The following is a 25,700-nucleotide window of genomic DNA, read 5'->3' as shown; positions in this document are numbered from 1 at the left end:
GAATAATGATACTTGCCTGCTTTTGTCAAGCTCTTTAAGCTCTTCTGATGAAAAGAACCAGTATTTATTTTCATTTGTGTTATGTTATTAATATAAAAATTCCCGTAAATGACTGGGAGGGATGTGGTGAAAAAGCCAGTAAGAAAACTAGTGCAATGCAAAAGATGTAATCATGCCACACAAAATGTACTTCACATGGCTGGTTAAACATACTTTATTAATTTAGGGTGACATATGCACTTTTCTTTTAACCAGTGAGGATTATGCTTCATAGTATCACATAGCACTATTGCAGAGAGAAATCTAAGACTTCACTATAGAGCTCTGGGTGCCATCCTGGCCCCACTGAAATCAATGATAAAACCTCTAGTGACTTCATTGGTGCCTGGTGTTCACTCTTTGCTGGGAAGTGGGGAGAGCTTAATAACCTTGGTATAAATGATAAATGGTGTAAATATCCTTGGTGTAAATTAGCAAGGTGCAAATATATTGCTTTCTCCAGGCTCATGATCTGAAAAGAAAAAAAAAGTTAAGAGTTGTTGATCTTCTGCAATTAATCACAGATGCATTATCATGCCATGACTTCTGATGCAATAATGTATTGAGTCACCAAGTGCCAAATCTTAAAACCTTGACTCAGCTCTTATGATGGCAAAACTTCCACTGAAGTCAGAGGGATTTTCCTTTAATTTAGCAGGAATGAAAAAAGGGATGTCACGCTGTGCCTCAATAATTGTGACGTGATCAGCGGCGGCTCACAGCTTGGCCGCTGCCCTGCCTCTTGGTCACGATCTCTCTCGTCTGTGCAGGCAGTGCTGGCTCTGCTTTGGTTCTAAGAGAAGTAGAATGGAATGGGCTGGGCTGTAAGGTACCAGCACTCACACCGGAACAGAGAGCTCCTGACAACTCAACGTGACAAGGAAAAGGAAAGATTTGGTATTAAATGTCAGTGTGTTTGCTTGGGTGCTTCCAGCTATGGGCCTCATCTGATGTCAATGGAAAGACTCCCATTGACTTCACTGGGCTTCAGATCAGGCTCTAAGGCCCAGATTCTAACTTTCATGGAAATCAATGGGCTGTAGGCATCTAACTACCTTTGAGGGTCCATTCCCATACGTTGCTGGAGAGCGACATCCTGCTGCACCTTCCTTGTGCTAAACCGGCCTGAACTTCATCTCTGAGACTTCGTAGGAGTAGTGAGCCCCTTTGCCTGTTGCCCAGATGACACCATCTGCGTAGCTCTCATGGGGCCCCAGCAGGTACAGCCCGTTCAGATTGGAACCGTGACACTTGTTGTACCACCAGCCTCCCTTGAACTGCAGAGCACAGTTCCCCGAATGCATATCATTGTCGTTGTCTTTGGTTGTAAAAGTCATATTTCTATGGCCAGACAAGGAATCACCTGTTAAAACACCGGAAGCAAGAACATGATTGTGTGTACAAAGCACTGTCAGGTTCCGAGAGATGTCTTGCTCCCCTGAATGTGACTATTAATCAAGTAACAGGGATTCTCTATTCCACACTTTGGCTCTACAGCTATGGTTCCTTTTGTTTAATATGTAATGTATAATAATAATTGGAGATATACCAGTCTCCTAGAACTGGAAGGGACCTTGAAAGGTCATTGAGTCCAGCCCCCTGCCTTCACTAGCAGGACCAAGTACTGATTTTTGCCCCAGATCCCTAAGTGGGCCCCTCTAGGATTGAGCTCACAATCCTGGATTTAGCAGGCCAATGCTCAAACCACTGAGCTAGCCCTCTCCCCTAATGTGCCTCTGATAGCTCCTTTCCCCTTCCCAAACAATATTTAAAAATAGGAGGCTACTGTGGGAAAAGACCTCCTACCCAGCAAGGCCTCACTTTATTAAGTTCCACCAACCAATCATCCTCTTTCTAGACTCTGGAGGACCAAGAATTCTGAGTTCAACTCCAGTTAACATTCTGATTCCACTGTGCACGAGTGTGGTGAGAACATCATGCCGATGGCCTGCCTTAGAATGTCACATGGGCTTTCTTCCCACCTCCCCTTTCAGGTAGTCTCTGAGTTGGTAGAACTGCCAGAGATACTCTATGCTTTTGATGGTTAAACATCCTTTCTTGATACCTCCCTTGTACAGAAAGTGCAGGATGGGCTCCAAACTTACCTGCAGTGCCTGTAAGAAATTTTCCTAGGTTCAGTCTGTATTTGTCAGATTGTCCTGAAATGCTGAAAGTCTCATAGTGGGCAAAGGATTTTTTGTTTTCCGTGTCACTCAGATCGACACGAAGTTCACAAGTTTCTAGAGGCAAAATGGAAACAAAAATGTCAATCACTTTCCATTAACATTCTGCCTGAGGGGTTGAGACATGTTTGTCCAACCCGAGGAATACAAGCAGATGAATCACTTTATGTATCCTGTCTCCAAGGAGATGATATGGCGGAGAACAAAACCCAGAAAAGAATCCATCAGTGATTTTGTTACCAAAGGATGTTAACAGGTGGATATTGTCATTCCCCAACCAGAATTCCGTCAGCTGGTTCCCAAACCCCTTCTTGTAGGAATTCCAGTCACGGAAAAAATCCACCGAACCATCTGCGCGTCTCTGGAAAACCTGCAAGGAAATGAGAGGGTGTGAGGTGGAAGACTGCACCATGATTTCTATCCATCATAAAGCAGCTGCCTGACATACCATTACTTCATACCTGCTCACGCAGCCACTACGCTTCGCATTCACATAATGCTTTCCAACATATCTCCCTGCAATAAATCAGTCCCGCTCTACAAACATGGGTACCACTACCTTCATCTGTGGAGAAGGAGGAGGAGGAGGCTCAGAGATGGGATGTGACCTGGCCAAGTTCAAAGAGTGACTCTGGCTCCCATCAGCTCATTTAACTGGGCAAATCCATTTTGAGCTAATTTTTTTAACTACATGTTAGATGGATGGAGCTAACTCTTCAGGCTAGGAAGTGTTGCAAACCCCCTCTTAGTTGGTAACCGTTGTGCTCCATGCCCCATCTCTCTTTCACTCCATGGCTTGAAGAACATAAAAACCCTTCCATAGTTGGGATATGACAGAGTTATGCCTTGTGGTCTTTTGCCATCACATAAGGGTTTTTCATGCCTCGGCCAGGCTGTCACGTGCTGAGAATGCTGTGTAGGCAATGTGCTTAACCTCTGGGGTATGTCTGCATGGCTCCAGCCAAGACTTGAGCTAGCCATCCGAGCTCAGACCTTGGGGGTCCAAGCTGCAACCTGAGCTGCTACGTCTCGCTGCTAGTTTTAGTGTGCTGGGAGGCTCGTTCCCAGCTACAGGGTAGACATACCCTGGGAGTGCCCACACTTCATGGGCTGACGGAAGGAGCAACCAGCTCCAAAGGAAGCCAAGGCAGCAGATAAGGGAAGCCTGGTGTAGCCCTTCCAGACACTAGAGGGAGACATGGTCACATGTACTAGGCAGGTTATTATACCTAAAGTCACCTGTAGAGTCTTCCAGGCTAGACAAGACCTAAATAGCAAATGCGAATAAACCAAAACCTAACTTCCAGGTTTCCACAAACCCAGTTTCTCCTCTTTGAACTGATGGGCTGGCCTGGATATGAAATCTGTGATGACATATTTGGGGCATAACTGGATGAATTATTTCAGCTCTGTCTCAACATTTCCTCAATTTTAGGACAGATTTACAGCTGCCAGCAAGTGGCAATCCTCGCACCTCTGATTAAAATCAAATGTGTTCTCTATACCATCCTCCTCCCCGCCACACTCCCTCTCACTTACAATCCAGCCTCCACCACCTGTATCCATGTCACAGAAGACAGTGATGGAATCACCAGTAACTCCTGGGTAAATGGCGTACCAGCCGCTCAGCGTTCTCCCTTTGGCTAACAGCTCCTTGCAGTTTCTGGGTCCTAAACAAAATGGAAAATTAAACATGCATTGATCGGAAGTGCGGGACTTGATCTGATTGTGCAAGAGATGGGTGAAGAGTCAGTGTGATCTTGGGGTCTTCAGAGCTAAAAGCAGGCACTGCTATGCTTTGAGCTAAATGGTCGAGGCCCCTGACACCAGACCCCTAGTCCCATCCTGCGTGGATCGGGCACAGAGGGTGACCTGTGACATGCACTCACTAGGGGGTTAACCCAGCAGAGTTTATGCTTTTTTAGACAGCTGATTTATTTCATCTCCTTTCACTGGGGAGAGGCTGTGCCTGGCCCTGGCAGGTCAGTAGGGGCAGGGAAAGGCACCTGGACAGTCATGCCCTACTCCTAATCTCCGTCCCTGCCCCGCTGCTCCCAGAGCAAAAGGACTGCTCAAAGCTAATGCCAACAGTGTCCACAAAGGGAGTGGAGAAGAATGGGGTTCCCCTGCCTCCCATCAGTGGGAATGGGCTGGCACTCCCACAGGCTGGAGGAGGGTCCAGGAGGCACATTTCACAAGGGCATCAGGGACTGCTCCGGCCACCTTAAATAATATTATGGGTTAGTTAGTGGGTCTTTCTGAAATAAGGCGGAATATTACTCATTCTGTGCCTTGGCTTTCTGTCATACTGGGGACAGGGGAGGCAGCATGGGAGCAGTAGTTCCTACACTGAAGAGGGAGAAGGAAATGTTTTGGTAATAGCTTGTTTTGTTTTGAAATGGCCGCTATTTGAGAGGTTAACCATCCTCCTGATGGAGATGGATCAGAGACAGACTGCAGCTCAGAGGTGCCTGATAACAGAATTTATCCCATGGCTAATACAGGTGCTACTGTCAGTTAAATCATACTTTTGCCATATGGGAGAGTGACGAGGTTCTTACCTGTTGTTTCTGGTTCTCCGCGCTCTCCTTTCTCTCCTAAAATGGAGCACAGGGTCAAACCCTTGCATTAGTTGGAGATCACATTCTAACCTCAGAACTCATGGGGTGTCAGCCTGACTTGATGCAGGAAAATACACGAATGCCCTTCCAACATCTCCAGAGCTGCATGAATTTGGCATAGATGGTACAATACAGAATATGAGGGCAGAAGAGGGGCATTACATTTAGAAGCGTGTGAAGTACATAGACATTAAAAAAAAAGTTAATATTTGGGGGTTTATTCTCCATTTGTACAAACTAATTCACTTGAGGAAAACAAGATGAAAGTAGCTTGGTGCAGAATTGCTCCTGGCTGACTGTCCAGAGATTTCAGGCAGCCGGATGCAATGGGTAACATTTTCAAAAGCACGTAAGTAACTTACAAGCCTAAGGCCCATTAAAAAGCAGAGCTGTCCGGAGCATGACAATTCCATTTCGCGGCAACTTTGGAGGTTTTGAATTTGGGTTTTGTTGCACGTTAGCATGAAAACAAAACCTTTTGAAGGTTTTTTGTGAAAATGAAATTGTGTTGAGATGTCCATGTTCCAACTGAAACCTGAGGTCTTCTATTCGAGAAGGTTTTGGGGTACAATGCTCTCTGGTTACTTCTGACAAGAGAGATTCTCTCTCACACTTTACAGCCTGGTTGTTAAGAAACTGGGATGTGGGAGAAGGGAGTTCAAGTCCTTTTTCTTCTTGAGTTAGGATTATCTAGGATGAAAAACTCTGCTCTTAATCAGCCAGAGGAGAGACTTGATCCTGGCTCCCCTGCATCAGGGCTTAAATTCAGCTAGAGCTGTCCAGAGTCTGCTCTGGTAAATATTTCTGAGCCTCTGTGCACCTCGTGGGGCTGAAGCCCCGAGCCCCAGTGCCCTCACCCCTATGGGGCTAAGCCCTGAGACCCCTGTCTCCTCAGCTGAAGCCTGGAGCCCTGCCACTCGTCAGGGCAGAAGCCAAGACCATAACAGGGTTCAACAAAGAACTAGATAAATTCATGGAGGATAGATCCATCAATGATTATTAGCCAGGATGGGCAGGGATGGTGTCCCTAGCCTCTGTTTGCTGGAAGCTGGAAATGAGCAACAGGGGATGGATCAGTTGATGATCCCCTGTTCTGTTCATTCCCTCTGGGGCACCTGGCACTGGCCACTGTCGGTAGACAGGATACTGGGCTAGATGGACCCTTAGTCTGACCCAGTGTGGCCATTCTTTTGTAGAAGCCCTGAGCTCCCCCCGCAACCAGCCCAGCGGCTGAAACCACCCACCATGGAGTTTTTATAGCATGTTGGGAGAGGGTGCGTGGGGGCTCCGGGAAATAATCTACAAGAATATGAGCTCTATCCCGCAACACAGGCCAGTGCACTGGTCACCAGCCTAGGAGAGTCTTGCACTCTAGAGAGCCCTTCATTTTGGTGAAAATTTTCCAACCAGTTCTACTCCTTAGGCACTTTTGAAAATTGTACCTGATGTTCCTTCAAATCTCAGACCAAGTTCTAGTTGCAGACTGGAATAAGGGCAGCTGCTTGAACCAAAGCAGTGGGTGGCTGCACAGAAAGATGAGGGTAAAATGGTATTTGTACCAAGCCTCAATCACTGTCCCGCTCGTGTACAGGATTGGATTAGCTGAGCATGAATTCCTGTAAGTCCTAAGAAATATTTGTAAGTCCACGCAGGCCTTTGTGAACCAGCAGACGCTACAGAACGATTGCACCGTATGTGCTTGTCACTGTGCGTATGGCTACACTGATGTGATTTGCAGCTCGTGTAGACGTACTTGTCCTAGATTTTAGCTCACTGACAATAGCCGTGAGGATGCAGTGGCACAAGATTCAGGATAGGTTGCACAAGTTTGCCTGACCCCTCTGGCTACATATTCACATCTGTAGCTTAGCCCGCGCTACCCTAGGTTCACTTCTGTTGTTAGCAAGCTAGCTAGATTAAAGCTAATGTGGGTACAGATACATGAACTGCAAATCATGCCCCCGGCTGCAGTGTAGCCATCCCCTGTTTGTTATTAAAGTACAGAAGGGTCACAGCTTTGCAGCGAGAAGAATTATTTGAGATGATCAATTACCTTTCAGTCCAAGGAGGCCAAGCATCACCTTTTTGCTCTTGGTTAAACAGTGGAAAGATTTATCTGAAGTGCAACAATTTCAGTGGGGGGCTCAGAACTGAGGTTCTACTGGGGTAAAAGTTTTCACAGGTGTAACCTGAAGATAAGCACCTTCAGAAGCTGTTACTGTGATGACTCGCTCTTTCTTTCTTTACCTTTCTTGCCTGCTGGTCCCATCTTTCCAGGGATCCCTGGAGCTCCCCATTCTCCTACAAACACAAGAGAGTAAATATTTGACAGCGCAAGCCCTGAATAATTCAAACATACTAACTAGATGTGAACTGAATCCCCACATCTGCCATTTCTGATTTGACTCATGAGGCTGCAACTTAGAGTCCAGAGAGAGGATCCTTCCTTTGGAGTTTCATGTCACATCAGTGGCCAGTTGGGGTATCCATCCCAGAGAACGTATCAGACAGCTGCTTCCACTAAGCCACAATATGGGTGCAACTCAGATAGCAGCTAGCTTAGTTTTAACAAATCTCTCCATATCACTGTTTCTCAAACTGGGGTCTGTGAGGGTGCTCCGGGGGGGTCTGTGGGCCCTGCTGATCAAATCCTCCCGCTCCTTCTCTCAACTTTTCCCCCTCCCTCCCAGCGCCTTCTGTATGCTGGGGAACAGCTCTTCTGTGGCGTACAGGAGGCCCTGGGAGGGAGGGGAAGGAGCGGGGATGGGATGTTGGGGGAGGGGGCAGAAAGAGTCGTGGAAGAGGAGGGGCTGGGCTGGAGTGGCGGCGGGAAGAGATGGGGCAGCGGTGGAGCCTTGGGGAAGGGGTGGAATGGAGGGCTTGGGGAATCTGTGAAAATTTTAAAATCAAAATGGGGGTCCTCGGGTTGCTAAAGTTTGAGAACCGCTGCTCTATAGGGTTATGGGCATCTGTGAGTCTTGGCAGATAGATCTAGTGAGGGAGGAGGTCAGTGTGTTACAGCAGCAGATAGCGGCACTTGGCCCTTTGGCTCCTGTTCTATCAGCTCACACTCTTAATGCTGATGATCCCTGGTGTGCTGGCCAATGTGATGGCCATCAAAGACACACCTGGCTTCCCTTCCGCAGCAGCTCACAGGCTACCATGGTTCTGGCCAGAGGAAAAATAAATTGACAATTGTTCAGAGCCAGCTTCTTAGTTCGGGCTCCTCAGTGTGGAGTTAGAGACTTGCATAGTGACCAGCTTGTTGGAGGCACCTTTTCCTCATGTTGGGGACTCGTGAGGATCATTTTTCTGCCATCCAAAGCAGAGTCTTCCTCCGCCCCTGGGCACATACCTCTCATTCCTGCAACTCCAGGGTCACCTTTGGGCCCCATGGCACCAGGAATCCCAGGACAGCCTTGGAGAACACCGAGCTTCTCTGAGCCACTGAGACCCACTATTTTCACGTCTGGAGAAATAAATGACATGTGAGAAGGTCCATAGGATTGAACCATTTTGCAGATCCCTGAGAGAAATAAATCCTGCAAATGAGAATCTCCACAAGCTTTCTTTTCTTTTCTTTTCTTTTCTTTTCTTTTCTTTTCTTTTCTTTTCTTTTCTTTCAGTACAAAAACCACAGCCTCAATTTGAGGAATTAAGAGACTATTTAAAACGTTAATGAATTTGCATGTATTAAATTCACCACCAGAAGAGACCGGACGGCAGACACTGGAGAACCTCGACAAAGATTTTCAAGGGACACTAAAACTGGCGGATTAGTGAGAGTCTGGGTGAAAACTAACCACACGGCCATGTGACCTAGATAGATGAGAGCAGTGGGGACTGCAAGTAACAAAGGTAGATTCAAGGCTTGTAAATGTGAAGTCAGTGGGAGTTTTCTCATTGGCTTCACTGGGAACAGGATTGTATCCCTACATCTGGGGAGAGGAAATCAAGAAAGCTACACAGGTTGTAACCAAGCAGCCTCACCTACTGCATTAAACACAAGCCGCAGTCATTGCTTTCACCTTGTCTTATTAATACGATCCCAGGGACTTTTTCCTATAACCAGGTACAGCTGCAAGAAAGGGAGGTTCAGGAGGCTGGAAAGAAAGTATCTTTGAGCAGCTCTTAAGAAGCATGAAATAAGGGAACATTTGAGAAATGCCAGAGTATTGTGCCTGTGTGAATTTCCAAACATTTTAGAGACTTTCTGACTTTCACATTAATTCCAAAGATCTGAATAATATCTCCCTGGGAGCAAACCAAAAATAGCTATGGGTAGAGGTATCTCATAGACTCATAGACTTTAGGGTCAGAAGGGACCAATATGATCATCAAGTCTGACTTCCTGCACAAAGCTGGCCACAGAATCCTACCCATCCGCTTCTATAACAATCTCCTAACCTATGTCTGAGTTATTGAAGTCTTCAAATTGTGGTTTGAAGACCTCAAGCTGCAGAGAATCCACCAGCAAGTGACCCATGCCCCACGCTGCAGAGGAAGGTGAAAAACCTCCAGGGCCTCTGCCAGTCTGCTCCGGAGGAAAATATCTATTCTATTCTAGTTTACTTCTTATATCAAACTTATTCTGTTCTATTCCTTACATCAGATCTTTTTTATTCTCACTTTTTATATCATGTGCATCATATTCTGTTCCTTTTATTAGGTCTATTCTATTCTGTCCATCATATTCTATTCCTTATATCATCTCCATCTCGTAGTATCTGAGCTCACTGGACAGAATCAGTAGAGAATGAGACACAGCAAGATTTTCATTTAATCAGATTATTCTTTAACTGGAGAATGTTGCTGTTCGAGGATTGCCAAAGAGTAAAATGTAATAAAAAGCGTCTCATCTCGTGAATGCCATTCTTCTCCAGTCTAGTAGCTGGGGGTTTCACAGCCCCTTTGCTCTGTCTCCTACTATGCCATGGAACAGCCCAACAGCAATGGAAAGGCATTAGTTATACAGTGCATATGTGAGCCGTCTTGTTTCTTGATTAAAAGCAATTTAATTAAGGAAGAAAATTAGAAGGGCTAATATTAAACTTCTGTGCAGTCTAAATTCTGCATCTTAAAGTGGGAACCAGTCAGATCCATGTTATGAAAAGGTAACAGGTTTGTCTGTGACTCACCTGGGCAGGTGTCCTTAGCCTGACAAACCACAGCTGCTAGACAGAGTAAGGCGAGGAGGGTTTGCTGGGCAGCTCTCCCCATGGCTGGTGCTGGTCTCTGCAAAGGCAGCTCCACTTGTCTCCTCATCTTCGTGCTGTGTTAGCATCTGAGCCCTGGAAGCCTTACATATCATATGAAAAGACAAGAAATAAACTCCACCTCGGAACTCTAATCTCCCTTACACCCCAGTTCCCACGTTCCAGCTGTAAAATGGCTTCCCTTAGACTTGTTGTGCAGACACTTTCCCAACTTCAAGGATCTGATAAGAAAGTTTCCTGTCACATTGTACCTCCTGTGTGACTCAGTAAATATTTTGGTGCCAGTGGGTCTGCTTCCCCTTAATTTTACTGGCTTTCCTTTAAGTGTCGGTGTCAGCAATTCTTCATTTAACTCCTTTATACCAAAGAGTTGAGATTATTTTCCAGCTAGAGCTTCATTCCACAGATGTCAGGATCGAAGATCAGTCTGGCCAAGAAGGATATGTAATTATTTTTCTTTACAGCCTAAGCATTGCGAAATCTCAGAGTATGGTCTATACCTGCTCCAAGACAGTGGCACTGTTAGATCATTAGATCTTGAGAGAGGATTTCACAGGGTTGAACACATATGTTCATATCCTGCTTTTTACTTGCAGGTTTGATATTGTTGTACTCTTCAGAATGATCTCAGTTTTAACTACTTGTTTGTTGTTAAATTGTTCCATGATATTTCCTCTAGAGCAGAGGAGATTTTGATTCCATGAAGTCATCAGTGATACATAGTGCATGACATCAGAAGTCTATTCTATTCTTATACCCAGTAGCGCATTATGTGACATGACTGACAGCTGTCACGTGTGGTTTGTTCTCTTATCTGTGTGTGGTGGAGTGTTTTGGCAGTGTGTGGGGTGTGGTGGGTTGTTTATTAATGTACATGTTATTACATATTTATATTAGAACAGGCAGGTTGAAGAAATGTACCTTGTATTTGGAGTGGAGGTGGATGATGTTCATTATGATTTTTAGTTGCAGATGGGGTGGGGTGGGGTGGGGTGGGGTGGGTGGTGGTGGGGAATTTACACAGTCTCGGCCTGCCCCCAGAAAAGTTTTTGTCTTCCACACAGAGGAGCTTTGCTGCTGTCAGTCTGAGAGGCATGTAATGTACACTTCAGTGTGTGTGTGTGTGTGTTTGAATGATGCATGTTTAGCTCAAGTAGCTTCCTCTTAATTGTTGTATGGAGGGACAAAGTTGAACTGACTCTCAAATAATCCTCACCTGTCGTTGCTGGTGACCCAGCATTTCCTTTATCTCCTAAAGAAAGAAGTTTCAGATCTTGTGTTACCTGGATGTCACATCCTGTCCTGAGTGTGCAGCCCAGCATTGGTACTAATCCCAGGCTAGGGCACACGAATGGCTGATGTTCCCTTTCACTGCTCTATTGAAAACATATAAGCAACATTTCCAGGGTAGCAAATTTGCCTCGGAGGCACAGGCTGTGAGGTAATCTTGCCTTTTAACCCAAGAGCAATATTAAAATGCCTGTTATGTGCAGCATGTTGGGAATACGGGTCAGAAAAGCAAGATTTCAGAAGTTCCTTCCTCGGACCATGTGAAATGACAGGTACTATTATTACAGCTCAAACCCCGAAGAATCACTTGGTACATCACAGCAAAACTGAGACTATGCCATCCAGCTCCAGGATACTGCCCTGGGATGGTATGTGACTCATTGGATGGATCCAAATGAGATGATAAGAAGAGATGGGGAATAGGGAATAACTAAAGGAGCAGATGACTCACACAGGACACAGAGCAAAACTGTCAGCGGCTCCCCCCAGCACTGCATCATCATTAGGAAGAGATTGCAGGGGAACAGACAGAGCACAGGCAGCTGGGTATGGAGGTATTTGGAAAGCAGCCACCAATCCATGACACCGAGTTCAGAGGCTTCTGCATGTTTCAAGTGAGGTATCAATTAATAGAACATTCAGTGCCATCTTTTGACAATTCTAATGAGCCATTCTCAGCCTCACAGATGCGACTTGGGGTTTGTGACCGCTTGTCTTCTCTGTCCCTCTAGCCTAGAGCAGATGGCGAGGGCGGGTCGTCTTTTCCTAGGCCGTGCATTTGCATGTGGAGGCCAACAAGTGGAACAGCTCTTCCACTCTTTGCTGATCTGCCTGGTCCCTGCTTTGTTGCTCTGCTTGTGCCTCCCTTGCGGCACCAGTCCTCTGGGAACAATCCTCAGGTAATACAAGCACGCTGTAATTATTGCCTTGCCATGCCTCTTCTGTGCTGCCAGGCGCCCTGTCTCTCTGGCCTCAGCTCAGCAAAGCACTGGAGAACGTGCTTAGTTTGAACCAGGTGCTTACTGATGTCAGTGGAACATAAACATGCTTAACGTTAAGCAAGTGCTTAACTGTTTTGCTGAATCAAGGACTCTTTCAATGTGAGTAACATCAGAAAAGCAGGGGCACCCTCCCCCGAAAGCGCTAACCCTTACATCCAGGGAGGCCAGTAGCACCTCTTTCTCCTGGTGAAAAAGGGAACTACTGAGCCGAGATGCAGTGGCAGAGCTCTGAACCTGCTCACCTGTGCAGGAACAGGAGGGGCCTGTATAAAGTCCGGTAGCTGGCTGTGGATGCAGGGCTGTTGCTGGGAAAGGCTGCAGTCGCTCCCTGAGTGGAGGGAGTTGGGAAGCTGGCAAACCCGCCTAGGGGAAAGCCAGATATGGAGGAAGAAACCCAGGGAAACAGCAGCAAGGGGTAGGATTGTATTGGACTGTGGCTGCTTGTTATAGGGTCTCTCGGCTGGAACCCAGTGTAGAGAACAGGCTGGGTTCCCCTACCAGCTGCCAGGAAGCGGTACAGGGTGTTGGAGGTGCCAGGCAGCCAGTGGGTCTGGAGAGATGGTGAATTCCCCAGAAGGGGAGGACATTAGTGACCTGGCCGGAGGGCCAAGCCACGAAGAGGAGACTGCAGTCCCTGGAGTGAGAGGGGACGCAGGGCAAGACAGCGCAGAGAAGACATCACCAGAGGGGGAGGAGAAGGTCTGGTATGACGAATACACAGAGGACAGCCAGCAGGAGGTGCCTTGAGCAGTGAGGGGACCCTGTGCCATAAAGGTAAAAAAAAAGTCTCAAGAATGTTGTTGATTATTCCAAACCCAAGTCTGACAAGCCCCAAAAATTCAGAGTTGAGGTTTCATAGATTCCAAGGCCAGAAGGGACCATTGTTACTGTCTATTCTGACTTCTTGTATAACACAGGCCAGAGAACTGCCCCAAACTAATTCCTAGAGCAGAGCTTTTAGAAAAAACATCCAGTGTTGGTTTAAAAATGGTCAGTGATGGAGGATCCACCACAACCCTTGGGAAATTGCCCCCATGATTAATTATACTCACTGTCAAATATGTAGGCTTAACTTCCAGTCTGAATTTGTTCAGATTCAACCTCCAGTCATTGGATCATGTTACACCTTTCTCTGGTAGATTGAAGAGCCCCTTATTAAATATTTTTCCTCATGTAGGTACTTAGACTGTGACCAAGTCAGCCCACAACCTTCTCTTTAAGCTAAATAGATCGAGTTCCTTGAGTCTATCACTATAAGGCAGGTTTTCTACTCCTTTCATCATTCCCGTAGCTCTTCTCTGAACCCTCTCCAACTTATTAACGTCCTTCATGAATTGAGGGCACCGGAACTGGACACAGGATTCCAGCAGCAGTTACACCAGTGCCTAATACAGAGGTATAATAACCTCCCTACTGCCACTCAAGATTCCCGTGTTTAGACATCCCAGGATTGCATTAGCTTTTTTGGTTACATCGTCACACTGGGAGCTCATGTTCAGCTGATTATCCACCACAACCCCCAAATCTTTTTCAGAGTCACTGCTTCCCAGGATAGAGTCCTCCATCCTGTAAGTATGGCTGACATTGTTTGTTAAAACTAACCGAGTGCAAAGCTGAGTTTATCCCAAGGGCATCACTTAGAGGCAGTTAAGAATTTTCAGTCAAAGCCATTTTTCAGAAGAAAACTGGGATTTCAACAAAATATATATATATTTTTTGCAAAGAAGTGTCTGCTTTCAGTGGGAAATCTTGAATTTTCATTAAAAAAAAATGGAGCATCCCCAGCAGTGCCCCTGTTATGATGCGTTGCCTCCCCTCACCAAGACTGGAGATTGTGGTGCCTCATGAGAACTGTAGTCTGATCAGTGAGTCCAGCCAATAGAGGACAGTGGGAGTATGAAACACCTGAACCACAACTCCCAGGAGGCACCACGGTGGCATTTCAGAATTGAACTATATCATTTTTTTGGCAGAAATATTTAGTTTTTGAATTTTTTGGGTGAATATTCAAAATTTTCTTTGGAAGAAACGCCATGTTCCCTCCAGCTTTAGTGTCAATAGCAAAAAGCAGTGTGTAGATATTTGCATATGCTAATGGCATAATTGTCCTTGCCTTGAAACCTGGTCTCGCTGCATCTTTTCCATCACTAACTCGTATGAGTGTACATTTTAGGTCCAGTGTCCCACATAGTGTCCGGACCGTGGGTAAGGCTAACAGCAGCAGATAAGAGGAGACAGTTGTAAAGAGAATCTGAGACCTCTTGTTATTTAATACAGAAACAAACTTTAAAGAACCACCCCATGGGCTCTTCATCATCCAATTAGTCTTGACCTGATAAACTCTCAATTCTGCGTTTGCTCTGTAGGGTCTAACCAGAAGGTCCATACTGTTAAAGGGTAAAGTGACTCATCTGTCACTCACCTGAGCAGATGTCCTCACAGACCCCTGCTGCCAAGCAGAGTAAAGCTATGAGGCTTTGCACCGCTGCTCTCCCCATGGCTGGTGCTGGGCTCCACAGTGTCAGCTCAATCCATCTCTGCTTTAGCATTTCAACCCTCTCTTACTTTGCCTTTCATAGGCAACAGAATAGATGCCACCTTCAAACCCTCAGCTACCATCATCCGTAATTCCCACTTTCCAGTCACTTCCCCTTGGGAAGATTGTGTGGAAACATTTTATTTATTAACGAGGTGGAAGCTGTTTGTTTCCTCGGCCTGTTTTGTCATCTGTTACCTAGTTGATTGCAAAACTGCTGGGAATGTTTGGTCTTATTTCCAGCTGGAGAACTTACCTGCATGCTCACCGGGCTTCAGTGCACATTGTACGGGTGCAAGTGGGGAGGAGGGTGTGTTGGCTCTCTGCACAGGATGAATTTCCCCCTAAATCTTGGCTGGATTAGGGGAAAAGGTGTTTTTTTTTCTGACCTCTCCATCAATGATCAGAATTAAATGGATCCATCAACAGTCTGACAATGCACAGAAGCCTCAGCCCTGGATGACAATAGAGCTGGAAGGGCAAGAGAAGGAGGATATGGGATCATCTCATTCCAAACTCAAACTGCCTCTAGCTTATCACCCAACGTTTTAGTGACACGCTGTGAAGGAAAGGATACTGGACTGGAAACGGGGTGGTTCTGTTTGAGTGAGAGCTGCAGCCTGGCATGAGAAAAGCATGTGCCTGCACACTCTGATGAGACACTAATTGCTAAATTGTGCCCAGCCTCTGGGGAGAATACACTCTTGGGCCTGCTGCTTGGGCTCTGGGTGGACTGGGGATAGTGTGTAGGGGGGTCTCAATTCTCTGGACATCTTGAGTATGCAGGCTGTGCTGGAGAATGACAGATACCACCAGGCCATTTCAGATCCAGGCTGCTAGCTTATCCATAGTTTGGAACCTGTGGGTAATGGCCTAAGCCCCATACCTAGGACCAGATTTTCAAAGGTATTCAGGTGCCTGAGGATGTAGATCAGCATCTAGTGGGATTTTCTAAAGAACTTAATGAGGTTAGGCACCTAGGCACCTGGTGGGAATTTTCAAAAGTATCTGCAGCTTCAGGCACCTAAATATTCTTACAAATCTGGCCTTTAGGTGTTTTTCAAGCTTTTATTATTTGTATGGTAGTAGCACCAAGAACCTCCAGTCATGGACAGGACCCGTTGTGCTGGGCACTGGACAGACACAGACCAAAAAGAGGGCCCCGGTCCCTACAATCTACATATTTTAAAGCCTGCTTCCCCTTTCTAATGTGTCTTTTCATCCCATTCTGTTTCTTTGCTTATTTTACCTTCTCGCTAATTAGTTCCAAACAGGGTCAGTGTGGAGATTAACTCAGCTTTGGTATACCAGCCCTGGAGCAGGCTCAGGAAACCCCTGCTAACTCCTTTGGCAGAGTGCGGCGGACCCTGGGGGAGAGAGCGTGCTGTTTTCTTTAGCGAGCAAAATGAAGGCCCAGACACCAGCAGCATCATAGAGCCGTGGGCTTTTTTTTCTGTAGCGTGCTGCATACAGTTGGTTCAGTTCCTGCTCGGTAAAAGGTGCACAATTCACAGATGTCCTTATTCGTCTTATGGGAATGTCCCAATTTCATCAAGTATCAGAGGGTAGCCGTGTTAGTCTGGATCTTTGCTGCTTTTCCAATTTCATCAATTTTTGGAGCAGCATCTATAATCACAGGATATGAACCACCCAACCTTTCACACCCACTTTGATACGTATCACCACTGCTATACAGTACAATTTATTTATGTTGAGTTTTCGATGGTCAAATATATTATTAACTTTTGGAAACACTGTCACATGAAACCGGATGGAGAACACGCATTCTGTACAAGCACAAGGGAAACATACCAAATAAGGGCCCAGTCATGCCAATGCTTATCAAGCTTAGTACCTACTAGTGTCTGCAGTCACACTGACATCAGTGAGACTATATATGTCAGTATGCAGTCTGCATGGTACTAAATGTGTGCAGCAGTGACCCCAAGAGAGAAATGGGAGGATTTTTCTTTAATTTGGCCATTTTAATTTGACATTGCTATACAGCCAAACTCCTATATGGATATGTCATCTATCCAAGTCCTTGCAGCAGCTGAACCTAAATCTTGCAGCAAAGTCTCTGGATTCTGCAGTGCTCTGTTGCAGCAGACTAGAAATTTGGTGACAGTTTCATTTAAATGAAGAAAGGAGGCTTTTAATGATTTTGGTATGAAAATGAACACCACCATCAATACAGCGGTCCTGGTGTTAGATTTGACTCCCCGCCCCGGAAAATCAGTTTGTTGGTTTTCAACCAGCTCTGCCATTTAGATTACCCGGTTTCACATGCATTTAGCCTCTGGTGTGTTTACTTGTCCACTCCTTTTAACACTCCAGACTTTCCTTAATTGGAGGGCATCTCAGATCACCCTTCTTTGACCAGCTCACTCCCTGCCCAAGGCCAAGACGTGCACGGCTCAGGATTCCCCAAGCAACCCAAATGAAAAAAAGATTTGCCAGCTAATAAAAAGGAAAAAAAGAGAATGTAAGTATGCAAATTCACTGATAATCAAACAGGCCCAGAGTTACCTGGGAACCTTGCTCCATTCACTCACCCAACTCAAACTCATTGACTTTAAGGTCAGAAGGGACCGTTATGATCATCTAGTCCGACCTCCTGCACAACGCAGGCCACAGAATCTCACCCACCCACTCCTGTAACAAACCCCTAACCTATGTCTGAGTTACTGAAGTCCTCAAATAGTGATTTGAAGACCTCGAGCGGCAGAGAATCCTCCAGCAAGTGACCCATCATGACTCACCAACAACACCCACTTCTGCCTCCTTTCCTGGTTACCTTGTATCCCAAAAGATCCCTTCCCACAACATCTCCTCATTGTCTTCTCACCCCACCGCATCCCAAGAGCAGCACATGAGTGGGAAAGAACTCCACATGCCCCAAAAGGAGGAGATGCCCATGTCTTGGATGGGATGTGGCCTGTAACTGTTGGCCCATGGTTTTCACATGGGCCAGGCTCTTAGCCCATGTGGATTCTCTGGTGTGTAATAAGGTTTGAGCTTCGGCTGAAGCTCCTCCCACAGTGGACACAGGTGTAGGGCCTCTCGCCCGCGTGGGTCCGCTGATGCTGGAGGAGATTGGACCTTGCGCCGAAGCTCCTCCCGCACTGGGCGCACTCATGCTGCCGTTCCCCTGTGTGGATCTTCTGGTGCTCGCTCAGCTCCGAGCCGCGGCTGAAGCTTTTCCCGCACTGGGCGCACTGGCGGGGCGCATCCGCCGTATGGAGTCTCTGGTGCCTGATGAGGGCGGAGCTCATGGAGAAGCTCCGCCCACACTGGGTGCACTGGTAGGGCCGCTCGCCCGTGTGGATGGTCCAGTGCTGCATGAGGTGGGAGCTCAGGCTGAAGCTCTTCCCGCAGGCGCAGCGGTAGGGCCGCTCGCCCGTGTGCGTCCGCTGATGCTGCACCAGGTGGGAGCTGACGCTGAAGCTCCGCCCGCATTCAGTGCACACGTAAGGCCGCTCTCCCGTGTGGATCCGCTGGTGCCGGACCAGGTGGGAGCTCACCCGGAAGCTCTTTCCGCACTCGGCGCAGTCATAGGGCCGCTCGCCAGTGTGGATCCGCTGATGCCGCAGGAAAGTGGAGCTCTGGGTGAAGCGTTTCCCGCACTCAGGGCAGGCGTAGGGCCGCTCCCCTGTGTGGGTTCTCTGATGGATAATCAGAGACGAGCTCTTGTTGAAGCTCTTCCCGCAGTCCATGCACGTATTTGGTCTCTCCTCGTGGGTGAGGCCATCGCCAACCCGAGCAGATTTACCCCGGCTCTGTGCCAGCGGGTTCCTCCGCCGCTTTTCTGATCCGCACTGAGTCTCACGGGCACCTCCCCATTCAGGGCTCTGGGATCTTGTGGGTAAAGTCATGGGAGGCTCCACCACCTCAGGGGCTTCATGCAGGGGCTTCTGCTCCTCATTCTTTCTCGGCATCCCATCACCTGCTGGAATGAAAAGGGAATCCAGCCATGATTTGCTCCCTGCGCTGGGGAGAAAGAGAACCTCAGGAGTAGGAAGGACAGTGGGGCTTGTCATGAATATTAAAAGTCACCAGAACTAAACTCCACAAAAACCCTTCACCAGGAGGGGGACTTATACTCTCTCAAAATCCCACCTGAGGCATAGAAAAAGGATGGGCAAGGGGAAAGACCCCTGTTTCATATCAGTTTGGATGAGTGGGAAGCCCTGAATGTCTAGGATATGGGTACTGCAGTGAAGGAGGCGGGATGACAGAATGGCGAGGTCTTGCAACTGCTTGGGTGGAATTCTACAATTCTTCTCTGTTCACTGGGCAAGCTGCTTACTCCTCACCTATGTGGGCACTGCTCACGATCGCCTCACGGCCTTGCATATCGGACCTGCAGCTCTTCTCCTTGTTCTGTCTGGGATTACAGCAGGTCTCGGAACAGGCAGTTCTGCTCAGGGGAAAGGAAGTGGGTGAGATCAGGGTTTGTCACACATTTCCAGAGCTTTTGTTACAAAAATGGTGCATGGTTTTTAAATGATCCTTCCTTTCTGACGGCGGGTATATCTCATCTCAACAGAGGGGAAAATGTTCTTGGAGGCCGGCGGCGTAGCTAGGAGTGGAAAGGTAAGTGGGCAGGCAATGACCGACTTGCGCTAGCTCAGTTCGAGGTGACGTTGTGACATGGGCGAGTTGTCCGAGTCTAAGCCCTCCCGACCCCTTGGGGCTGAGTTAGGGAAGAAACAAGAGAAACTAAACTGGGTGAAGGAAGTGTCCACCTCAGATGCACGCACCGCTTCGGGAGTGAAACGTGGTTGAGATGCAGCTTGTCTCCCTTGAGGCTGAGGAACTGCCCTGACACTTGCACAGGGAGCAGGAGTCAGCGCTGGGAGGGCTCTGCTTCCTGGGGGGCTCTCTATCAGGGTGCAGGGGAGTGATCAGGCTCCCAGCTCTGTGGGGAAGGGTTCTCTAGGGGCATGGGTAGGGCAAGTCCTTTGGGTGGGCGGGAGGAAGCCATTCTCATTGGGGTGGCAGGCCCCACTCTCCAGTGTATATGTCACTGTCCAGTCTCTGTCCTGGCCCAGTGTGGAGGGGAGGCCCCAAGGGAGGGGGTTTGGAGAGTGAGCCTGTCTTGCACTCACCCTGCAGAGGCAGCTCCTGTCCCATGGGGCTGGGCCTGGCTCCCTGCCCTGCCCTGTTGGCTCTTGCTGCTTGCAGATCTAGAGCAGCCAGCTGCAGCATCACCTGGTGTGTGTGCAGGTGGGGCCCTCCTTGCTCCCTTCCTGACCCTGCCAGATGCTAGACTTCGCCTGCCAAGCTGGGCAGGAGCATGGGGTTCCTCAGAAAATGACAAGCCCGAGGTGCCGGAGTGCAGTTCAGGTACTGGAGCGATGCTCCAGCAGTGCTCCAGCCCTGCTCAGATTTGGGTAGGTCTGGGTGGTTAGTGGGTTGGCCATAGACTGTAAGAGGGTGGTGGAAGCTCAGAGCCAGCCAACCATATTCCAAGGTACAGCTCTTTTAGGGAGAGCTTATGGTATACTCAGGGCAAGGGGTGGCTGAGGATTCAAGCACACCCCTAGACAGAGGTTTGTGGAGACCCTGCACCCAGGCTGGAAGGGATGGTTTGAGGCTGGAAGGGCCAGAAGAACTGTAAGTTCCTAAGAGCAGCAATATTTTTTCAGAACTCCGGGCTACACCTCCCTTAACTGGCGAACCAAGTGGGGGACACTGAGGCAAGCTGACTACAGTGCTACACAGTGAGGTGATATGCTCTGCAACCTGACCGTTTGGGAACGTCACCACTCTGCTGTCAGATGCATTGTGCTCCCTTGTAGGAAATTTGGAGACCTCCCACTGAAGGGGACCTGATGAGTTAGGCAAAAATCAAGTACAAAGCCTGGTGCTTGTTCCTGGGTGCTGGAACTGGGGGGTACTGCCGCACCCCCTGGTTTGAAGTGGTTTCCATCGTACACAGGATTTACAGTTTGGTACAATGGCTCTCAGAACCCCCACTTGGCAAATTGTTCCAGCACCCCTGTGTTCATCTCCACACCTGCAGAGAGACCATGGCCAAGCCCAGTGTGGAGAGGACACAGGAATTCTATACACCTGAGTGACTGCACAAACCCTACAATCCTGTCCCCATGGAAAGCTCTGAAGACAGGGAAATTGCCCTCCTATTTTATTGATCAAGTTCTGGCAATGTCCTCAGCCTGATGCAAAACACAGAGGTGAAGCTAAAGAGCTTACTAAGAGGCAGACACAAAGAACGCAAAACTGGGACTTGTCAGACCAAAGCCGCAGCCGGTCAGACCTCCTTCCCGGACAGTGGCCAAACCAGATGCTTCAGGAAAAAAAATATTAACAGGGGGGAAATTCTTGAAATCATTGGGGCAGGATTTCATCCTGTCTGTAGAAATATTAAACACTGACCTTCCATGACCAAAGCGCTGTACAATGACAGAATAAAACGAGCCCCTCTGATGACACTGTTCCCCTGGGCAGGATATTCCCTCAGAAGTGAGTTTGCTATGAAGAGGAAGGGAACTGGCGTTGATTTTTGTTTCCCCGCTGGTTAAAAGGAAAACAAACTGGCCCAGTGATGATGCAGTTGCTAGATCTGGGAGCTCATATCTCAGCCCTTATTTCTCCTTCTGCCCCTTTCAGTCTCTTCTCTCCTTCCCCAGTGCCACTCGCCCTCCAGCTGGGAGGTTGATCGCTGTTACCTTTCCAGTGGGATCTCTGCCCAGGCTAGGACAGTAACAGCTGCTGTGGGTCTGTGCAGTGAGCGGATCTGGGGTTCAGGCACATAGGGATCAGCAGTGGGTAAGGGGAAGGAAAAGGCATTTACAGCTACTTTCCTGCCTTCCCTCTCAATTACCTGCAGTTCCTGGCTCAGACGGTGACTGTAGAATCTGTTTGTTTCCCAAAGACAGTAGTTACAGCCTGGGACGGGGCCCGTTTGTGGTGGCACTTGCAATCATGTCTCTCAGCAGCCCAGGGCCCCTTGGAGGTGGGGGATTAGCAGCTCCTTGCTCTGGGCTCTTGGACAGAAGGGAGCTGGGTAGGGACCTTCTCACCCGGGAAGCTCATCCTTAAAATCCCGAGGACAGGCAATCCGGAGGCAGAAAGAGAAGCAGCCTCCTGTCTTTTCCCAACAGCCATCACCCTCTAGTGGCAACAGCAAGGGGAACACGTGTGAATTTTGCACGGTTCACAGGTGGCGAGGAGACTCTGTGAGCAGTTCAGGGTGTGAAAACTGGCTGACCTCCCTTAATAGATTACAAGCGGCCAGTAGGTAGGGGGGGAGTAAGTACTGCTCATGGACACAGTAGCTTGCATTTTTTCACTATCTCTTTTCCTCTGCCTCAAGGCAGGAAGATCCTGCTCCTAACCAGTTAGTTCTACTTAGATAAGGGAAACATGAGACTTTACTCTTACCAATCAAGTATTAACACGCAAGGGTCTTTGTCTGAATGTGTATAAAAGGTTTGTGAAATTTGTGTAAGACAGAGTCTTTTGTACCGAGGTACAGGCTCTCCTTTTTCTGCAGAATAAAGCATTTTTCCTTATCCCTGTCAGGCTGTTAATTGGCTCTCAGCTAGGCAGACCCGATATTTCGGTAATAAGGGAGCCCGCTCACATTGAGCATGTGCTAGGCCCCGGGGTAATCAGTTGTTTGTTGGCAAGGTCCAGATTTCTTGGTCAAGGTATAGTCCAGAGCCAGACTCCAGAGAAAATAACCCAACAATAACTAGTGATAATAAGTCAATACAAAGATTTCGAAAGCGGCTGGCAGGTAGGGTAACAACTTTGTAATCACACAGAACTAAACACGCCTCCCCTGCCCCCTGCCCCGCCCCCACTCGCTTCACCCCCTCCCTTCATTGCTCCTTCTTTCCCACCCTCACTCACTTTCACTGGGTTGGGGTAGAGGTTGGGGTGCAGGAAGGGGAGTGAGAGCTCTGGTAGGGGGGAGCAGGCCCTGGGATCGGGCCAGGGATGAGGGATTGGAGTGCAGGAGGGGGCTCCGGGTTGGGGCAGGGGACTGGGATGCAGGAGTGGTGCAGGCTCCAGTAGGGAGTTAGGGTAGGGGAGCAGCAAAGAGTCCTGTGGCACCTTATAGACTAACAGACGTTTTAGAGCATGAGCTTTCGTGGGAGTTAGGGTACAGGAGGTGGCTCAGGGCTGAGGCAGAGGATGAGGGTTTTTGGGTGTGGGAGGGGGTGCAGGCTCTGGCTGGGGATATAGGCTCTAGGGTGGGTCCAGGGATGAGGGGTTTGGGGTGCAGGAGGGGGTCTCAGAGCTGAGGCAGAGGGTTGGGGTGCAGAGGGGGGTGTGGGCTCCAGTAGGGAGTTAGGGTACAGGAGGTGGCTCAGGGCTGGGGCAGAGGATGAGAGTTTTGGGGTGTGAGAGAGGGTGCAGGCTCTGGAGATATGGGCTCTAGGGTGGGTCCAGGGATGAGGGGTTTGGGGTGCAGGAGGGGATCTCAGAGCTGGGGCAGAGGGTTGGGATGCAGAAGGGGGTGTGGGCTTCAGGAGGGAGTTTGGGTGTGGGAGGGGGCTCAGGACTGGGGCAGGAGGTTGGGGTTTAGGAGCGGGTTTGGGATGCAGGCTGGCTCCTAGGTGGCTGTGACCTCAGGCAGCTCCCAGGAAGCAGTGGCATGTCTGACTCCTAGGTGGGTGATGCTTACCTCAGGCGGCTCCCTGTCGGCAACACAGCAGGACTCAGACAGGCTCCCTGCCTGCCGTGGCTCTGCACAGCTTCCAGAAGTGGCCAGCATGTGTGGCTTCTAGGCAGAGGAGCCGGGGGCTCTGTGTGATGCCCGTGCCCACAGGTGCCATCCCCGCAGCTCCCACTGACTGCAGTTCCTGGCCAATGGAAGCTGCAGAGCCAGCGCTTGGGGCGGGGGCAGCACGTGCAGGCCCCGGCCACGCTGTGCCTAGGAGCCACAGAATATGCTGCTGCTTCCAGGAACCGTGTGGAGCCAGGGCAGGCAGAGACCCTGCCTTAGCCCCGCTGCACCATCAACCAGACTTTTAACAGCCCGGTCAGCAGTGTGACCGGAGCTGCCAGGATCCCTTTTTGACCGAGTGTTCTGGTGGAAAATTGGACACCGGGCAGCCCTACTGGCAGACCGGATTTGGCCCATGGTCCGCCTATTGATTCCCCTAGCATATGCCATGCTTATAGCTACTGAAGCATGCGTCTCTGTCCAGAGGGCATAGCGGAGAATCCAGGGGAAATTCCTTCTAACTCCCAATAGTTTGAAGTTAGCTTATGCCAGGGGCGACCAAACTTACTGACCCTCTGAGCTCCATACGATAATCTTCAGACGTTCGAGAGCCAGGTGTGTCTGCCAGGGCTCAGGGCTTCTCCCTGCTGCAGGGTGGTGGGGCTAGGGACTTCTGCCCTGAGGGGCAGGGGGTCTCAGGGCTCCTGCCCTGCTCCTGTTGAAGGAGAAGCCCTGAGCTCCCTCCCCACTCCAGTCTGTAAGCGGAGAATGGGGGAAAGGGGCTTGGAGGGCTCCGGTAGCCACACTTCAACTATAAAAGAGCTGAGATTTTGCCACCTCTTATCCCCTGAAGAGTTTGTATCATTTCCAAGAATCCTGGTTTTAGGGGTGATTATTTTGTTATTACATTACAAGATATTCTTGTTACACACAGAACAATCCTTCTTTAAATTCTGCTGCGCTTTCTATTTTTACACCCCCACTAACACAGTTTCTGAGCACCTCACAACCTTGAAAGTGTTTATACTCTTTGAGGTAGGGGAGTGCTACTGTTCCCATTTTACACGTGTGGAGCTGAGGCGCAGGGAGATCATGAGCTTCTCCAGGTCACACAAGACATTTGTGGCAGAGCAGGGAACTGGGAATTGAATCCAGCTCTTTCAAGTCCTAGGCTAGTGCCTTAGCCACTGGCCAGCCTTCCTTCTCTGTTTTTTTTAAAACTCCTATAACTTGTTGTGGCAATGAGTTCCACAGGCTAATTGTTCATTCTCTATACAAGTATTGCCTTTTGTCAGTTTTGAACTGACCACCTGTCAATTTCCTTGAATGGCCCCATGTACTTGTATTATGAGAAAGGATGAAGAGAAGCTCCTAGTGTACCTTCTCTAGAACATTCATTAATTTTTATATAGTGTTTTCTCTTGGTTTCTCATGTCCTTGTTTAGAAGATGGGGCTCAGTTCCCATTGTTAGGCACTAGCTGTTGTTTATTTCTCTTCTGGGAGTGAGGGGGAGGAGACTCTTCCTCTTGCTGCTGAGTCAGGGTTTGTCGCTCTTGAAATTCGGGATGGGGAGATGTTTGGGGACTTTAAAATTTAGTTTAAATTTAAAAAGCCTAATTAAAAACTTTTAAAATCCAGCTTGTTACCCTGTTTCCTTCCCCCTACCCCCCTTTCTCCAGCTCCAGGAGAGAGATTGTCTTATTTGCCCCTTATTCAGTCCCACTCAGTAGAAATCATTTGCTTCTCCAGTGGAAATTTGTGGGCGGCTATAAGAAAACAATTCCTAATGACGAGGCAACTTTGGCCATGTGAAATAGTCTTCCTCTCAAGAGAAAAGGCATCACTAGTGCTTCCATCACTAGGGAAATTGAAAATCTATGAAAAATTAGATAAAAGTCCTGGAAAATAGGCTACCGACCAGGGGTAGGCAACCTATGGCACGTGTGCTGCCTTCAGTGCGTGAGCTGATTTTCAGTGGCCCTCACACTGCCCGGGTCCTGGCCACCGGTCCTGGGAGCTCTGCATTTTAATTTAATTTTAAATGAAGCTTCTTAAACATTTTAAAAATCTTATTTATTTTACATACAACCATAGTTTAGTTATTATTAT

The 25,700-nt window shown here is 48.4% G+C and overlaps 2 protein-coding genes across 7 annotated transcripts; both read right to left on the bottom strand.

Moving 5' to 3' along the window:
* Positions 1 to 204: 204 nt before the first annotated feature.
* Positions 205 to 10,253, bottom strand: LOC127036000 (ficolin-1-like). The gene is made up of 9 exons (XM_050926415.1): positions 9,982 to 10,253; positions 8,199 to 8,312; positions 7,091 to 7,144; positions 4,784 to 4,819; positions 3,762 to 3,892; positions 2,463 to 2,592; positions 2,145 to 2,279; positions 1,095 to 1,402; positions 205 to 511 (listed from the first exon to the last, which is right to left on the bottom strand). Exons 1-8 carry the CDS (start codon positions 10,106 to 10,108, stop codon positions 1,155 to 1,157), a joined length of 975 nt encoding a protein of 324 aa, XP_050782372.1. The 5' UTR covers positions 10,109 to 10,253; the 3' UTR covers positions 205 to 511; positions 1,095 to 1,154.
* A 6,349-nt stretch (positions 10,254 to 16,602) lies between these two features.
* On the bottom strand, positions 16,603 to 21,925 carry LOC127035994 (zinc finger protein 436-like). Of its 6 annotated transcripts, none has more exons than XM_050926396.1 (4): positions 21,737 to 21,925; positions 21,289 to 21,426; positions 19,203 to 19,306; positions 16,603 to 18,835 (listed from the first exon to the last, which is right to left on the bottom strand). In XM_050926396.1, exons 3-4 carry the CDS (start codon positions 19,240 to 19,242, stop codon positions 17,865 to 17,867), a joined length of 1,011 nt encoding a protein of 336 aa, XP_050782353.1. In that variant the 5' UTR covers positions 19,243 to 19,306; positions 21,289 to 21,426; positions 21,737 to 21,925; the 3' UTR covers positions 16,603 to 17,864. The 6 variants fall into 6 exon arrangements, with proteins under 6 accessions (XP_050782353.1, XP_050782352.1, XP_050782351.1 ...); XM_050926395.1 differs by having other exon boundaries at positions 21,289 to 21,384; XM_050926394.1 differs by lacking the exon at positions 21,289 to 21,426.
* Positions 21,926 to 25,700: the final 3,775 nt, after the last annotated feature.

Source organism: Gopherus flavomarginatus, chromosome 17, assembly GCF_025201925.1.
Source record: "Gopherus flavomarginatus isolate rGopFla2 chromosome 17, rGopFla2.mat.asm, whole genome shotgun sequence".
In the NCBI taxonomy this organism is placed as follows: Eukaryota; Metazoa; Chordata; order Testudines; family Testudinidae; genus Gopherus; species Gopherus flavomarginatus.
Note: the sequence above shows the minus strand (reverse complement) of the source record. Positions and strands in the feature narration are given on the sequence as shown.